General features: G+C 40.3%; 1 protein-coding gene across 1 annotated transcript; it reads left to right on the forward strand.

Annotated features, from left to right (window-relative positions):
• Nucleotides 1-356: 356 nt before the first annotated feature.
• On the forward strand, nt 357-18,480 carry LOC137274232 (uncharacterized). Its single transcript, XM_067807296.1, has 3 exons — nt 357-533; nt 12,851-13,613; nt 16,128-18,480. Exons 2-3 carry the CDS (start codon nt 12,885-12,887, stop codon nt 16,320-16,322), a joined length of 924 nt encoding a protein of 307 aa, XP_067663397.1. The 5' UTR covers nt 357-533; nt 12,851-12,884; the 3' UTR covers nt 16,323-18,480.
• Nucleotides 18,481-19,465: the final 985 nt, after the last annotated feature.

Genomic DNA, 19,465 nt, shown 5'->3' on the forward strand with positions numbered 1-19,465 from the left:
ATAGATAAAATGCTTAAAAGGAACAAAAAGGACTGGCAGTGAGTCTAGTGGCTGGTATTTTCACATAACGTTAAATGCTTGTCAAGTCAAAGTTGACTCGTGATTAATATCTTAATTTACTAATTAACGTTTCCAGTTATTTTACTTCATAGAACATAATCATTTAGTAGACTGTACGTGGTTGTCATTTGTCTATGCGCTTTGCCTTAAAGAGACTTGATGTATAATGTATCCCTGTCCTACACCATATCGATTTTTTCAAAACATACTAGTCAATAAACCACAGCATACTTTCCAACAGTGAAACAAACTATAACTTTCATCCAATACGCCAGATGTATATAAACGTACGTATTATATCCCGTTGAGCTGTCACAGATGACGCGCATGCGCACATCTCCAGTTGATTGAACGCGATTTTGAAGCAGCGTCTTTCGAGAGTGGGGTAGTCTTAATTGCACGTGGTCATCTGGGCGAACGCCGATTTGGATTTTAGGGTCATCCGCTGGGTTGACAAGGCTTGCTCTCAACAGGTGAGGTCCGTTTATTTATTATAGAAGTACCAACATATGTGAGTACATGCTACATAACGCAGCTGTAGAAAGTCTGATGTATCATACTGATGTTGACAGCGGGATGCTTCACAATAAAGCTCAGAATTGTCACGAGTGGAAGGTATTGTAAAATGCTGAAGTACACGATGTATAAAAATATGTATATGTTGTACATGTATGTACATAATGTGAACATTCATGAATCATTGCTGAACTGATAGACGGCAGTCGTGTACGAAATGCTCGGTGGAAATGTCAGCGCTGTATGTGAACCTGTGTCAGTGAATTCTAAGTGACATTAAGACTCCCTGATCAACGAACGAATTGACTGGTCAATTACGATAGTTTACGCTTACAGCATGTGTGGGATAGTATGCTATTTCCAGTACGTTTGTAGGCGAGGAAGATGAGGACTATCTACACTTTAGAACTGCATCGTACTTCAGTTGCAATTTCTATGTTTTCCTGGTTTCTTTAAATATACGATAACATAACTGGTAATGTATATGATAGTTGATATCATGCGACCCATGTCGATGCACAATACAATCTATTGTGTATGGAAATCATTTGTCTATTCTTACAATAAATACGATACTATTTCATTTCTATACGAATTTTTATTTTTCATTTCAAATTCATCGTAAGGGACAGTGGTGGTATGAAAGAAGTCAGTGTTGAAAGGCGGAGTTCACCTCCTTTATGTTTTCAGTGGCTTGTTTTGGTATAGATGGTTGTACATTTATCAAGCAACGGATTAAAATCCACGTCGGATTTACTATTTAATTTTACAGTGAGAAATTACCTTGAAATCAACGAAACAATTAAAAGTAATCTTTTTAAGTATTTTACTGTTATATTAGTATAGTCGTCCTTAGGTAGGATTGTCATGTGTGTCGAAATGTCATGATCAGGGACGGTTATTATGTGAACATTGTTGTATGAAAAGATAAAAGTATGTCGCTACAGCCTACATACCGCTGCCCCTACTCCTAAATCTCTGCCTCCGTGTTCAGCCTGATCGGTCATCCGGAAACACGGGCTGTCAGATCTCAACAGCTTGTATAACATAACTAACAGAGAGCACAGGCTTATGTATCACGCTCATTTGTAATATAACGTGAATACCCCACACCCGGGTCATAAATGACCTCATCTACAAGCGGGTCATAAAGAACTTATCTACACCCGGGTCATAAATGACCTTATCTACACCCGGGTCATATATGACCTTATCTACACCCGGGTCATAAATGACCTTATCTACACCCAGGTCATAAATGACCTTATCTACACCCAGGTCATAACTGACCTCATCTACACCCGGATCATGTCTGACTTTATCTACACCCATGGTAAAACTGACCATATCTTGAATACGTGAAAACAACCAACCGACTCTCCCATTCGTCACGTCACCCCTCGAGACACTAGGGTGGTGGGGTAGCTTAATGGTTAAGCGTCCGCTCGTCACGCCCAAAACACTGGTTCAATTCTTCACATGGGTACAACGTGTGAAGCCCATTCCTGTGGTATTACTGGAATACTTGCTAAAAGTGACTTAAACCCTTTCCTGCTCATTCTAGCCCACCATTCCCATTTTAAACGGCGTTTCTTGTCCTTACATATGTGAATATTTAGGTCGTGGGGATTGTGTGTCATCATCTCTTGATATGTCTGATATGTGAATTGGGTAGTCATAACGCAAGCATAGATCTGATTGGTTCATACGCGATGTGTGATCATTCTGGTTCTATTTTTGGTCGGTTGGCTGGCTGCTTGTTTGTTCTATTATTGATGGGTTGGTTGGTTGGTGGGTTGTTCGTTCGTTCAAGAGCGAACATCTTCTTAAAACATGTTTTATTCTTGAAACCAAGCTCTTCAAAAGGAATTTGCAAAGAAACACGCGTATCATAAATTACACAGATTAAATTGAATGGTTTATTAGAGACAGGAGCAAATGTAAGTACAGAATCTCCTGATCAACTGCACGAAATGCCGAACACATGGAATATTAAACATTAAAGCCAAGCATAGACAAAGAAGATACCGCTCAGGAGAAAACTTACGATGAAATAGGAATCTTTGGTATCCTGGAATTCCATAGTTTTGTCATCAGAGATTGTGTGGCTGCTAATGACGTGATGAGAAGAACGTGTAACAGATCTGCAAGACCAAAACATATTCACGAAGCCTCAGTGTTCCAAACCATAGGAAAGGGAGACAACCCTGATGGTCCACGAGATTTATATAAAGTGTACTGTATATGTTCACTGATTTTGCAAAAAGTGTGTTACTATTTAAATACAGTCTGGGTTGGATGGCATAGTGACTAGTTTCCATGTGCAGTGAACCGTCAGCAACATGGCAAAATAATTATGAAATACAAACAACTGTTGTGATTTGTCTGGTCGACACTCTCTGAGTATGAATACTAGCATAAATGTCATTAATGTTATGAATCAATCAAAGCTGTATTTCTGTACAAAGACCATCGGGCCCGTATACAGTTTCACACAATTTACACATATGTATACACGCCCATCCGCATACATGCATACAAGTAACCAGAATTTACGATACAGTTACTATGGATAAAGTAGATAAAGGAATGATATAGTAATATAAAGGTATAATATGACATTTAGATTCATCACTTTTAACATAGCGTACACCTTCTGTCATAAGAATGCATTATATATAGGCCCATCATTTTCAAACTGTGCAAGTTATTTGTCATAAGTAGTTTCTTAAAGTTATACGTATATTCGTTTTGAAGTTACTTGATAAGAATCTCCTTTATTATATTATATGTTATTGTTTGGTAACTAATATCCTCCTCTTTGGACATTTCCATTGATCTCATCTCCTTGTTGACTGCTCGCAAAAATCCCTCCAAATTTCATTCAGAATGACCCAGTTTGGCCTCTTGTTCGTGAGTCAATGAAGTCCTTTCAGGTGTACAAATGCCTCTTAATACAGGGAACACAATGAGCAAGATTAAAAGAGAAGGGTGGTCAGTATCCAGTTGTGGAACATACCAGTCAAACTGGTTAGATTTTTAAAAGCAGGCTGCGGGGTTTCCCAAAGTAAAGTCTTTGGCTCAGCAAACCGAAACGTAGGGTCCGCCTCACAGGCCCACGAGGATTAATTTGAAAAAGATTATACAGACTTGAAGTGACCCCCGACTTGAAATACATCATAGTACAATACATCATGATTCATTGTACTGGGAAGCATTTTGAGTCGGGGGTCATCTCAAAAGCAATATTTTCAGAATCTTCATAATCCTCGCAAAGACACGGGTCTGTGGTCAGCCGCGCCAAATGAACACAACAATTGACGCCAGGCTCTGGTCATTTCCGAGCCTTGCGAATGAAAGCTCTGGTGTTTCTGCATTGGGTTAACACTTTTCGTTTGTTTGTTTTTTTTAAGCGGCACTCAGCAATGTTGCATACTACCGTCCGTAAATATTCTAGTCTGGACATGACAATGATTCTGAGCATCGTATCTCGCCGTTGGTATACGATGACATGTGTGTCAGCCAAATCAGCTAACTTGACCACCCGATCCCGCCAATCTCCTTTTACTGTAAACACTATTAGGTATACGGACAGAGGTATAAATCTGTTATCACATATCATTAGTCACTATGTAATCATTTTTTCTTTTTTAGTTTTTTTGTGGCAAATGTTTTTACGGTTTTTAAAACGATCCTGTCCAAATTACAACTGTATCCTTTAGACAAATAAGTATCGGTGTTACTGTCAAAATGTGTGTTGCATACAGGTATTTATATAATAACAAAACCGATAATAGTACATTCTCGGTTACATTCTCCACTAACAGGCCCATCACGATTGCCTATCTTGAAACGTAACTAAACTGGTCACGGTGAATAATTGCATGTCACGGTGACCCATAGAGAAAAACTGACTTGTCTGATCTGTCTCGATTATTTACAGGTCGGCGTGATATTACTGATTGTTTTTCCATTACCCCATGCCCCAAAAGAAAGTGGAAAAACATATGAGACAAAAACCATCAACAAACGAAAACCAAGCTATGTCTGGGGCGCCATGTACTCTGTGCGTAACTACTAACTAGTGTTTGCTAACCTCATTATCAGAGATTCGACGTTTCATAGTCTCCTAATCGTTACCAGGAACTAAACACTAGGCTATATAATTAGTACTATCATTGACATTCCATACATATAAATGTCAGTGTGTATGGCAGCTATTCGCGGTTCGTGCTGGCATCCACATCGCTGTTAAAGTATTGTCAGTATTGATACTGGAACTGTCTGAGCAGTGTCGATATCACGTTGTAACAGGTGCAGCACTTAATGCAGTTTTTCCTGTTTGGTTTATGTAATATATGTTTTCGCTGATTTAATTTGTTTCCATCATGTATTCATAACGTACTCTTGTTAGTGTTATGGACAGTGGATGATAACAGTTTATGTTGAGATCATGTAGCATTTAATTTAGTGTTTATGTTAGTTCGCGTTTGTAGAGCGATATTTCGTCACATTATTTTGAGTTTTGTGTTTCGTATTGTTGTCGGATGATGGAGTAGCCCAGTGGCCAAACTTTTCGTTTGTCATGTTTTCAATGTGTTCAGTCGTTTTCTGGTGTGTAATCAAACCAGACCGATTTCCTTGATATTATTTAGTGTTGTTCGTGTTAAAAAATGATTTCTTTACGTCACTCGTGCCTAAATACAGGTACATCCCTCCCTAAATGCCAACATTTAGGCATGAGTGTTGTAAACATAGTATGACATGGGCACTCATATAATATCCTTTATTTCCTTTACTATCCTCATGATTATGACATAACAATGTTCAACCTACGCCACCTACATAATTGATGACGTAATGTGTAAAATGATGACGATACATCATACATCGGGGGGGGGGGGGGGGGGGGGGCGCTGTTCAGTAAGTTAAGTCAATTGTAGATCGTGTCGAATATTGCAGCCATATTGTGATGTTAAGTCAACGATATCGCCGATGTCCGACATGTTTGTTTACAAACAAAAGAGTCAAGGGGTTCATTTGTATTTATACGCGGTCAATCGATCACTTTAATTAGCGGCCCTTAAACTGCCATTTAAGTAAGGTTTTGATGAGCTCTCAGCCAATTAGAATCGAGTATCACACAATGTCGTGCTAGAATTATCATTAGATACCCTTTGAAAAAGAACAGAAAATCCGCAAGTTGTATAACTGTTAAATCTTAAAACAAACAAAATTAAGACAACTTCTATTGAAGCAGATTATTTGAGATCAATTAAAAGTAGTCTATATACTATTAGCAACAATAATCGGATCAGTTCAGCGAGGATCACTGACACTCACAATGGTCCTTAGTGCATGATTTCAAAGTGGACTTATGGCATTGCTTTGGTCCACGATTTCTAAATGAACGCTAATTAATTGATACACAACAGCACCCATAATTAAGGAATTACACCACTAGTGGGTATACACTATTCTGTTTAGATGGACTCAAGTCCCTCTGATACACAACAGCACCCATAATTAAGGAATTACACCACTGGTGGATATACACTATTCTGTTTAGATGGACTCAAGTCCCTCTGATACACAACAGCACCCATAATTAAGGAATTACACCACTAGTGGGTATACACTATTCTGTTTAGATGGACTCAAGTCCCTCTGATACACAACAGCACCCATAATTAAGGAATTACACCACTAGTGGGTATACACTATTCTGTTTAGATGGACTCAAGTCCCTCTGATACACAACAGCACCAGGAATTACACCACTGGTGGATATACACTATTCTGTTTAGATGGACTCAAGTCCCTCTGATACACAACAGCACCAGGAATTACACCACTAGTGGATATACACTATTCTGTTTAGATGGACTCAAGTCCCTCTGATACACAACAGCACCAGGAATTACACCACTAGTGGATATACACTATTCTGTTTAGATGGACTCAAGTCCCTCTGATACACAACAGCACCCATAATTAAGGAATTACACCACTGGTGGATATACACTATTCTGTTTAGATGGACTCAAGTCCCTCTGATACACAACAGCACCAGGAATTACACCACTAGTGGATATACACTATTCTGTTTAGATGGACTCAAGTCCCTCTGATACACAACAGCACCAGGAATTACACCACTAGTTGATATACACTATTCTGTTTAGATGGACTCAAGTCCCTCTGATACACAACAGCACCCATAATTAAGGAATTACACCACTGGTGGATATACACTATTCTGTTCAGATGGACTCAAGTCCCTCTGATACACAACAGCACCCATAATTAAGGAATTACACCACTGGTGGATATACACTATTCTGTTTAGATGGACTCAAGTCCCTCTGATACACAACAGGACCCATAATTAAGGAATTACACCACTAGTGGATATACACTATTCTGTTTAGATGGACTCAAGTCCCTCTGATACACAACAGCACCCATAATTAAGGAATTACACCACTGGTGGATATACACTATTCTGTTTAGATGGACTCAAGTCCCTCTGATACACAACAGCACCCATAATTAAGGAATTACACCACTAGTGGGTATACACTATTCTGTTTAGATGGACTCAAGTCCCTCTGATACACAACAGCACCAGGAATTACACCACTGGTGGATATACACTATTCTGTTTAGATGGACTCAAGTCCCTCTGATACACAACAGCACCAGGAATTACACCACTAGTGGATATACACTATTCTGTTTAGATGGACTCAAGTCCCTCTGATACACAACAGCACCAGGAATTACACCACTAGTGGATATACACTATTCTGTTTAGATGGACTCAAGTCCCTCTGATACACAACAGCACCCATAATTAAGGAATTACACCACTGGTGGATATACACTATTCTGTTTAGATGGACTCAAGTCCCTCTGATACACAACAGCACCAGGAATTACACCACTAGTGGATATACACTATTCTGTTTAGATGGACTCAAGTCCCTCTGATACACAACAGCACCAGGAATTACACCACTAGTGGATATACACTATTCTGTTTAGATGGACTCAAGTCCCTCTGATACACAACAGCACCCATAATTAAGGAATTACACCACTAGTGGGTATACACTATTCTGTTCAGATGGACTCAAGTCCCTCTGATACACAACAGCACCAATAATTAAGGAATTACACCACTAGTGGATATACACTATTCTGTTTAGATGGACTCAAGTCCCTCTGATACACAACAGCACCAGGAATTACACCACTAGTTGATATACACTATTCTGTTTAGATGGACTCAAGTCCCTCTGATACACAACAGCACCCATAATCAAGGAATTACACCACTGGTGGATATACACTATTCTGTTTAGATGGACTCAAGTCCCACTCCCATAGCCATTTCAAGGGCGATGGAGTAGCCTAGTGTTAAAGCGTTCGTTCTTAACTCTGACGGCCCGGGTTCGATTCCCTACATGGATGCTCATTTTTGGTGTTCCCCGTCGTGATGTTTCTGGGACATTGCTTACAGCGACGTAAATCAATACTCACGCACACTGCCAGGGTACAATAATTGTACATGCATATTTACACCCAGAGTCGCACCAGTGTGAGTACTTTAACCATTGTGTGAATCACAACTAAAAATTTACGTTGTTATCAAATAATGACAATTTCAGTCACTTTTCATTTTATAACGTCTTTTATACCTCAAACATGGAAAGCGTCCGGTGCCTCTTTCTTTACAACCTGGGGCGGTGGGGCACCCTAGAGGTTAAAGCGCTGGTTCGTCCCGCCGAAGACTCGGGTTCGAATCCCAACTTTGGTACAATGATTGAAGCCCATTTCTGATGTCCTCAGCCGTGATCTCACTGGAATATTGCTAAAAGTGGCACAAAACCAAACTCAGTCAGTCAGTCCTCACTACCGAGATACGTCTGCGCCAAATACACGATTGTCGTTCGACGTGACTGACGTTCGTGGTCATAGCATTGATGTTAGCGTCTCATCTGAACCCTCCGCGTTATTACAATATCTAACCCATGACGAACCGGTCAGTCACTCTTCAGTAGCCCATGCTTGTCGTAAGGGCGACTAAAGGGATCGGATGGTCAGGCTCGCTGACTTGGTGGACACATGTTATCGTATCCCAATAGTGCAGATTGATTCTCATAGAATTGGTGATCACTGGAATGTCTGGTCCATACTCGATTATTTACAGAGCGCTGCCATATAGCTGGGATATACAGCTGGAAGTGCAGTGTTAAACAAAACAAACACAATATCCAGATCACGCACAATTATTAAATGCCTTCGTCGAAAAGTTAGTTCTAATGGAGTATGGGGTTCCTCTGAACTTGTTCATAACGAGAAGTTGTCAAATCATTAAGGCTAGCAACTTCTGTACTGTTTGCAACGAGTATCGAGGGCTACATCTCTATTGCTGCTATTTCTTGTCGCCTCATCGGTCGAGTCTCTGCCAAGGGTTAAAGATGGAGCCCTGAAACAAACGAAAATGTTGTTCTCCATAAACCTTTACGTCTCATGTTGAAAAAATGCCCATCCAAGATTTTAATTTTGAACCTCAATGTACTATTCCACATTTAATATTTATTGTCTTTATCAGGCATGTTGAATACATATTTAACGTGAACCGACATATCTAGTTATTTTCAGCTGATTAAAACACCAGTTAGTATAATGACAGGTTAGTGGTAAAGTATGTCGATTGAAGAATGTAATGAATTAATGGCAGGGAAAGCGGGTTGTGATATGTTGTATGTAATACTTGGATGCTATAGGTGTTATTTGTGGATCTGAATATGAAAAACACAACAGGTGTTGCAGTGGCAAGGAAGGACACATTCCACTTGCTCCGTGGCGAAGAGCGATGGCCTCGTATTGATTGCTGAGTCAGCTGTTTGCGTAGTGTGCATGGACGGTGCCGACGATGTTGTTAATTTAGTAGGACGAATGTTTTGGTCATATTCTGAATCGCTTGGATTCATCACGTGGCTTATGTGGACAGATGTTACCTCCATGTCGAGTAATTTGTCTTTTTGAAACTACTGTTGCAAAAATTGACATGTTTTATATGCTAATTATGTTATTGCTTCAGATAAGTTGGTTAGAGCGGACACTGCTGTGGAGGTAGTAGATGCTGCATTGCCAGTACACCAGTAGTTGTAGTTGCCGTAGTGGTAGTGCGTAGAAGCAGCGTTTGTGTTGCAGTAACAATGATAGTGTCAAAAAGTATTATAGAAGCTGCAGAGTAGTAGGTCTAGTGGTTGCAGAACATATAGGCAAAGTAACTGAAGGGCAGTAGCTAGGTTTAGTAACGACGGCGCAGTATCATTTATGGTAGAGGCAGTCTGTATACCATCATCAGCATCAGCAGCCGTAGCAGTAGTAGGTGGAGCAGCAGCGGCAGCCGTAGTAGTAGTCGTAGTAGTGGTGGTAGTAGTAGTAGCAGTAGTAAGTGTAGCAGTAGTAGTGTAGTAGTGGTGGTGGTGGTAGTAGTAGTAGTAGCAGCAGTAGCAGTAGTAGGTGTAGCAGCAGTAGTAGTAGCAGCAACAGCAGCAGTAGTAGTAGTAGTAGCTGCAGAAGTAGTAGTAGTAGTAGCAGCAGCAGCAGTAGGAGGAGCAGCAGCAGCAACAGCAGCAGCAGTAGTAGTAGTAGTAGTGGTGGTGGTGGTGGTGGTAGTTGTGGTGGTGATGGTAGTAGTAGTAGTAGCAGCAGCAGCAGTAGTAGTAGTAGTAGTAGCAGTAGTAGTAGTAGTAGCAGTAGTAGTGGTGGTGGTAGTTGTGGTAGTGGTAGTAGTAGTAGTAGTAGTAGTAGTAGCTGCAGAAGCAGTAGCAGTAGTAGTAGTAGCAGCAGCAGCAGCAGTAGTGGTGGTGGTGGTAGTAGTAGTAGTAGTAGTAGTAGTAGTTGTTGTTGTTGTTGTTGTTGTTGTTGTTGTTGTTGTGGTAGTAGTAGTAGCTGCAGAAGCAGTAGTAGTAGCAGCAGCAGCAGTAGTAGTAGTAGTAGGAGTAGGAGTAGGAGGAGGAGCGGCACTAGCAGCAGCAGTAGTAGTAGTAGTAATTTGTTGGTTTAATTGTATAACTCTGGTTTGGATTGATTGATAGCTGTTTTGGAATGCTCACATCATCATTTAGACTTGGACAGTAATACATATTACATATTATACTAATCACAACTTTATTTTGGTAAGGTCGAAGGTCAGATTAAATGGAATGTCCATTTGATTAGAAAAATGTGAGTTAAACTTTACAAATTTAAGGTAATTTAAACCATATCATCTGCAAAAGCATTATAGGGAAACAAACGTTTGTACTTCGTATTTAGATAAGCAAATTATTACATATAATGTCTGGTAAACAGCTCCATGCTTTACATAGCATCAACGATACCAAATGTGTCGAAGATGCTGTTGTACAATAGCTGAGATCACATAACACAACAGAAAACTCTTATGTATAAATCCATTATTCCAGAAGTCTTTCTTTGCTCATCAAAAAAGATGAGTTAGTCATGTTATCATAATGTAGACACCATTTCCTTCATATCAGTTCGTATCTATTGTTCTTAATAGTCATAGTGTATTCCTAGTTGACATGTTAGTCAATGTCGAGACGACCAGACGGTCCATATCCACAAGCTGAAGTAGATAACAGGTTCAACCTCATGCAGCTACACCTTCCTGTACGTTGACTTTGATATGCACAGGTATATAGCTGCAGATAGTCCTCGGGGACAATTTAGTATTAACCTATCTGCAACTTTATCACAGAGGAATATTTGAAGAAGATCTTTTTACCGTAACGACAGAAACGTATTGCTTTAAATACAAAACATAAAGTGCCTACTGTTTAAGATATGGTTAGATAACTCAAAGATATGCCTAGATAGTATTTAAACATTTTCGACTATAACTTTCATTAACATATGCAGGCCTCAGTTTCAGTAATAGGTAATGATAAACACAAAAGCGTTATTCCTAACATGATAATGGCACTATGGGTATCGATCTACGAAAGTTGGATAACATAGCATGCACCAAACAAGTAAATAAGAACGACCACCCGGTCACAATAGTTCCCTCACGACAACATGGGTTGTTGAAGATTAGCTTTTCTCCAGATTATTTTACGGATACAACATGTTTGTGAATCTGCGATAATGGCTAATGAATATATGCATGGTCAGTCTCATGGTATGGATTGTAGGACTTTCCAAATGCTATTATAGACAGCATAATGTACGTCGTCAACAGCGACTGGTCTCTGGATAAGTCGTACCTCAGACAGGGAACTGTCTAGCTACATCTTATTACTATCTGCTATATACACACGCATAGAAGTTGGTACACACCATGGCAGACAAGCTAGATGCTTTAGAATTTGATTTTGCATTTTGAAATCGTATATACACGTTGACAATAGTGGGTGACCTCGCCTAGGTGTATATTACAAGATCAACTGTCGTTTATTTAGCGGTTTTAGTATGTCGCAGGACCACGGTGTCACTCAAGCAGAGAGTTATTGAATTGCCAGTAGTTAGCGCATTATGGAATTGTGTTCGATTCCCTACATAGGTACAATGTATGAAGTCCATTTCTGGTGTTTCCCGCTTCCACCACCGTAATATTGCTGGAATATTGTGTAAAAACATATTCCACACTCACTCACAGTCTATCTATCTATATTATTTTCTCCCAAACACAAATACATGTACTACCATCACTATGAGATTAGGCTATGTTTTTAAAATGCGCTTCCCTGTAGCAACCACTTTCGCCCTGTATCGCTTGGACCTTATAAGCATGCCCGGAGTCTGTCTCATATTCCAAACTACCGTGTGTCTTTGCAAACTGAGTAATCATTTACTTTCCGTTAACTATATACAATACACAGCATGAGTTGCAAGACGCACAAGGTGCGTTTAGAAAAATTCTGTATACACTCACCAGAACACGAATATAAGTCTTCCTTCCAAGTAGAGAGTGAGTATGGTTTTACGACGCGTTTAGAAATATTCCTGTAATGTAAGGAAGATGGACAACAGAAATGGACAAGTTGAACGCATGAAATGGGAGAAAGGAACCCTGTCTTGGACGTTACGAGTGAACACTTAAAACACAGGGCCATGCCACTGTCCTCTTCAAAGTAATCATGTCATGTAGTGTTTAGTTTCTGTGTCAGATGTATAGGTAATATGATTTATCATTCCAGAGGCAATGCAGGCCCACTTACGTACCTACAATGTGTGACTCTTGTTTCAGGTTTGAACAGGTGTGACTTGGTCAGAAATCCAAGATGACTGCGAACGTTCTGGAGCTTGACACCATATTGGGGCATTACGCCTGGCGAAAACTGGAGAAAAATATCAATTTCGTAAAACGGCTTTTTATTGAACCCGATGATTACTATCCCGCAATTGACTGGAAGTGTCTTAACATTGAGCACAACATCATGAAGTTTTCACTCCGCCCAGCCAACACCTGCGTTGAGTCGCCATGGGGCGAGATCACGACCGGGTCTCGCTGGGTCTCGTTGTACGGCTGCGAGTACGAGAATAAGTCGGAGACCAAGCACGTGCATACATTTCGCGGCAAGCGAGAGACGACAACGTGGATCGCAGTAGAGCTTCAGAATTGCTACACGATCGACAACGATGTCAACATCGACGTGAACCTTCCGACAAATTTCGTCAAGTTCCGTGCAGGCCGAGACAACACGATGAACGTGTGTAAGATGAAGGGCGAAGTGTTCAAGGAGGTCGTTCCGTGGGAGGTGAATTCTCAGATCGAGATCGGACCGTCATGGAAGGCAAACGCCGAGCTTCTTGCACGTGAAGAATGCCAAGTGATAGATTTCGAAATCCGGACGAAGTTGTCTGTCCCCAAAGGGAAACTGCCGGTGCACTTCAAGAAGAAGTCTGACGACAAAGTGGCGTACACGGTGATGCTGGACGACTTCCACAACGCCTTCCTGAACCTGGAATCCGGGGGAACGCTCAATGAAGACGAGATGGCTTTGGTGCAGGTCAGTCATTTAAGGTGTTCTCAATGGTTTTGCGCCACTTTTAGAAATATTCCCGCAGTATTATAGCGTGGGATGACAGAAATAGGTTTCACACACAGGGGAATCTGTTGAATCAAACCCGGGTCTTCAGTGTGACGAGCGAACGCTTTAACCACTGGACTACCCAACCGACCTCCCGAGGGCTATCGGTAGGACAGGACTCGCATGCCTTTTTCCCGAACACCTGGTGTCAGCACTGACTCTCAGTGATCTATTCTGGACACCTATTGATCTGGACATCTACTTTCCTCTTTACACTAAAATGGAATGATTTTTTCTCTGAGGATAGTTTAGACTTGGAATTCATTTTTACCGATATATATTCCACCTTGCTAGGATAAGTGTGTGGGTGTTACAGACACCTAGTGCAAGCTTAGATCACGCCATTAACAAAGGCAACAGCCGTCGCTCACCTGATATGGATTAGTCCATCCCAACAACTCATTGACACCATTTCTAATACACACGAGATGAAAATGTTAATCGACTTCCTGAAATATGACATGTATTATGAAGACTGGGCGTGATTACGATCATTACGATTATTATGTGGACAGCCTGTGTGTTTGATCTTAATTCAAAGTATATTACTAAATATTACTAAGGTCGTCTTTGCTCGGCTGTTTTGAAAATTGTCGAGTCGAAGATATACGTGTATACGATGTACAGACGTTTATACACACACACACACACACACACACACACACACACACACACGTATGTATGTATGTATGTATGTATGTATGTATGTATGTATGTATGTATGTATGTATGTATGTATGCATGTATACACTACAGCAATGGATTACTAATGGCTGCGTTTTAGTTCTTGTGGCAGGCTGTGTGATGCAGTAATAAGAGCGTCTGCCCGGAGAGCGGAAGGTGTGCGGGCTCGAAACCAACCCGTGTCATACCAAAAGACATGAAAATGGTACTTGATGGTCCCTGCCTGGCGCTAGGCATTAATACGTACAACTGTCGGTCGGTATACTGTGTCTGAGAGGGGTATTCATACGTAACTGCGGCGTGGTATTTCAGTGAGATAGCACTATAAAACCAGTTTTAGTGTGGGCTAGTAAAGGCAGCCACACATATACACACACGTACGTCTTCATACGAGCGAAGTATGACGTTAAACCCCATTTCCCTTCACCTCACCTCACCTCACCTCACCTCACCTCATCGCGTTTTAGTTGTACTCATATGTATCTTTGTTCTGTCTTAAACTATTCAAAAGAAACGCATTATATTTGGGATTACACTTTCTTTGTACATTGTAATTCTAGTACTTTTGTAGGACAAGTTAGACGGCTGACTTTGTGTGCTGGTAATTAGGTGCCCGACTCTCGAGGGTGTTAGTTGAACTTGGTTCTCATCCCGGATTGGATTCTCTCAGTTGAGTACTGATTCTGGTACATTGGTTGGGTTGAATGGCATTGTGTATTCATAGTTTTCGGTCGTGAGAGCCGTACGAGAGAAGTACACAAAGCCGTGGCCCACACTACCAGTTGCCCGACTTCTGTTATTGTGGAAGCCGTGGATCACACTACCAGTTGCCCGACTTCTGTTATTGTGGAAGCCGTGGTGGATTAGGCGGGTGGCTTTGTGTGCTGGCGATGAGGTACTGGCGATGAGTGTGGGTTGGAATCCCGGAACTGGCTCAACCCAACGAAAGTATGAGAATCTTGGTCTAGATTTTCGAAGCTCTCTTAGCGTTAAGATAGTCTTAAGTCAATGTTAATGTGCGGCACTCCCGACCATCTTAGCAGTAAGAGAGCTTTGAAAATGTAGGTCCCGAACTATACTGTGAAAGTGTAATCCCAAACGTAATATGTAACATTTTGCCACTTGTGTTAGCAGTTCAGCCTTCAATAAAGATAGCAATTGTTTTCTAGATACATTTCTTCTGATTATCGTGCCCTGCTTCCAAACGTATATTGGATGAATTTGTTGTTGAATGTTGAAGCAACTGTTATCTCAGTCGAATTAAAAATAGTTTACATACATCGTACTAATAGTAAATACTAATAGTAAATACATTTATGACTGTTTGAAGATAATTTTCTCAGTATGATCTCATCAATATACGTGCATGTGCTTCTGACAGAATCATCCCTTTAAATGAGCACATTTGGTATCTAAGCCCTCGCCATTTCAGTGGCGGTGGGATAGCCTAGTGCTAAAAGCGTTCACTCGTAACACCGGACACCTGGGTTCGATTCCCAACTTGGATACAATATTTGAAGCCCACTTCTGGTGCCCCCAGCTGTGATATTGCGTGAATATTGGTAAAGTCATACTCACTGACTCACTACAATGAGTGAAGTCCATTTTCGGTGTCCCCCATCTTGATATTGTTGGAATATAGCTAAAAGTGGCGTAAAATCATGCTCACTCCCACTCAGTTCATCATTTGAGAGACGCATGTAAGACCACGATTCAAAAACCAATTCCATCCACGTTCTTGTCTTCCAGGTGCTGATGGAGACAACCCTGGACAAGTATCAGAATGAGAAAAGCTCTACCAGCATCCAGCTGCTCACACAAGGCGCGTGCACGAGTGTGGCCTGGTCAGATCAAAAAGTGAACATCCAAACCGAACCGATGTCCAATGCTAAGAAAACACACGTGTCCGATCTGTTCATAGAGAGAAATGGACTGAGGGACTGATCACAACAACATCATCGGCAGCAGCAGCGTCAATATCCTAATATATACTGTCGGAAATAGGTTAATGATGTATGAATATATCGATGAATGTGTTAAGTATATCCATCACTCGTTGTGTGAAAACATAATTTATCATTATTCAAAAAACCTTTCAATCAAAATAATTTTTGAAAGAAAAAAATCCTGAAGTTGATATAATTTCTCTTTAAGATCAAACATTGATGAAATCTTAGAGGTATCGTTTCTTTTGCCCCTCAGCATAATTCAATCTGAACCCAATGTGATTAATGTAATTATAGCTATTCCGTTTTCCACAGGATGCTAGACAGTGTTGAACCGCGAACTAGAAAAGGCCGTAGAGCCTTGCATCCTCTTTATCGTATGGATTAAACTTCATTGTGGGTGCTAACAGGCTACAGTGACCTGCCCTTCTCTATGGTGCTTCCTCTACCATTATAGCATTATCTGTATATGTTGTTTCGCTGTTTTACACTGAAAAAAAATTCTACATCTAGAGTTTAGTAAAGAGGGTTTGCGATAAATGGAAGTATGTTTCATCTGAAAATATATTTCATGTGTCTTTGTGTTTGCGATGAAGTTCCCTTTACACGATATATGTATTTCATATTATATCTATATTTTTATGTATTGGTGATTTAAGCATGGCCATGGTTGGTTATATTTGGGATAATGGCGTGTTGTGGAGTTACGTCATGTGGCAGTACAGAATATAGCAGTAAAGATTGTGTGACATCATCAGGGCGTGACAAGTGATGTTGGCGTTACGTGTTTATGACGTCATGTCAGGAGAAACGGGTTTTTGTGGGGTTTTTTTTATTTATTGAATGTGCCACATGACGTTGGAAAACCATTGTATGACATAATTTAATGTGATGATGTGTTGCGCATTTCTTGTCAGCTAAAACTGCAGTGGGCGAGACGTTACGTGGAGAAGGAGACGTCTGACATTGTGACATAATTTGGCAAGATTAGACGTGACTTTGGCTGTGACGTTTCGTATAAAGGCGCGTTACGATACTTGTTGAGGAATGACGTTATAAGGCGTAATTTAGCGCACGAAGTTATGTGATCTTTATGCTGGCGTTATGTTACATTTGGTTTAAAAAATCAAAATGAAACATGATATGACGTAAAGTGACGGTTTAACTGCCACAACAATGATCTCTCTTGGATTCTGGTCACCAGTTATATTGTATATCTTACAAAATTATTAAAGTCATAATGCATTGTATCATATGTACCCATAGTATAGTTATCAACATATAATACCATATATATGTACATATAATCGTTACGCATTTCGTTGTCGCAGTTCAGTCCTAAATGAGAACACTCTAAAGGTTAATCAAAGCCATCATTAAACAACAAAAGCGTATTATTACAAATGGTGTGATTGAGGCATACATCTTATGCGTTTCATTAAAAAAGATTGAAAGAACGTTTGAACAAAAAAAACAAGGACTTTTCACACGGAACAAATAGTTCATACGTTTTCATAGGTTGTACCACGCAATTTTATATGATATTCACGCTTGGTATACACAGTGTTATTGCGTGACTGTCATTGTTACTGATTTTATATAGTTCTATGCTACAAAAACGTTTATTTCTTTTACTGTAAATTAGCAAAATGTGGGCGCAAAAGAACTCTGATGTTGTTGAAATGATATATACAGCGGACCGTACATCATGCAAACTTGTGAACTATTTGCAAGCATGTTTCACATGTATATTTGGACGCCATGGGGGGTGTCATTTACTCAGCTAAGATAACCAGTCCTGTCCACTACCTCCCTTGCAGGAGCAGATTGAAATCAAAACATCACGATACATATGTATATATCATGCCTTATATGGTCATGACATGTTATATACAGAATATTGATTAGGTTTCTGTGCACATTTGGTTTTGTAAAAAGATACATTCGAAAATTATATTTGATTCTAAAAGTTGGCATTTTTTACGAATGGATGTTAATAGTTGGAAATAACATGTGAAAATATACTATTTTGATTATTAATATTTGTTATTATGGTGACATTTTAATATTTCATAACATGTAAATTACTTGTGGTAGACCCACAAATTATGTGAAATTTTAGTTCTGAAATAATAAACCAAACTGATAATAATGAACTTATTACTTTTGTTATATTTTTAACCCACAACATATTTCTTTGAAAGCAGGACAGCCGCGAGGATTCAGGTACCAGTGCAGGCCACCCTCAAACCACGCTTGTTGTAGAGGGCAACTAAGTGGATCGGCCAGGCTTGCTGACGTGGTTGATGCTTGCCACGGTATCACTTTTCTCAGAGGCTGCCATTTGTGAAGAATCTATCTGGACAGTCACTGCATCGTCTGTACACAGAAGAGAATAGCAATCCATTTGGGCACTAGAAGGTTATTGTCACATGACGTTATCCCACCGGGTACCCATTTTTTGCTGGGTGAACAGAGGCGGCATTGAACAAACGTACCCAAGTTCTAGAAATCAAGCTGCTAAGTTAGAAACACAGTTATCCGTTGTGTTTCATGTCAACAGTTTGTAACACTCACGCGTGAGCTATGTCAGTGGCTCAAAACTCTCACCGGGCTTACACATTAATAGCTTACAACACTTCTTGGTGTTATATGTCAATAGGTTATAGCGCGCACTGGTGCGCCAGTTAAGGCCAGTTAAGGTTGGGGGGGGGGGGGGGGGGGGGGGGGGGTTGCACTGCCTATGTGCCGAAAATCGAACCCGAGACTTGGCGTGACGACGAAAGGGTTCTAACTATAAGTCCTAGTACCCTACTGAAGATGTATTCCAGCTGAAATGAAACGATATAATGACATTCAGGTAGAGGGTAGTTTTCAGGCTGATCTACCGTCTCAATAGAAAACGGACTAGGTTTGGTCAAACTACGTGACACTTGGTGACACTACAAACCTCATGACCTCGCATGATCAGTATTGTCCAGTTGCATGGTCAACTTTAACGTCTGCCTGTCAAAGAGGAACAGTACACGGTTCAGCAGTCACTCAATAAGAACCATTTCAGACAAAGGAAAATGATCGTAAACATAAAAATAATTGTTACATTTCTTAACCTGTTTTCGCTTTTGAATTTTCGGTTTCCAC

This window comes from Haliotis asinina, chromosome 2, assembly GCF_037392515.1.
Source record: "Haliotis asinina isolate JCU_RB_2024 chromosome 2, JCU_Hal_asi_v2, whole genome shotgun sequence".
Classification (NCBI taxonomy): Eukaryota; Metazoa; Mollusca; class Gastropoda; order Lepetellida; family Haliotidae; genus Haliotis; species Haliotis asinina.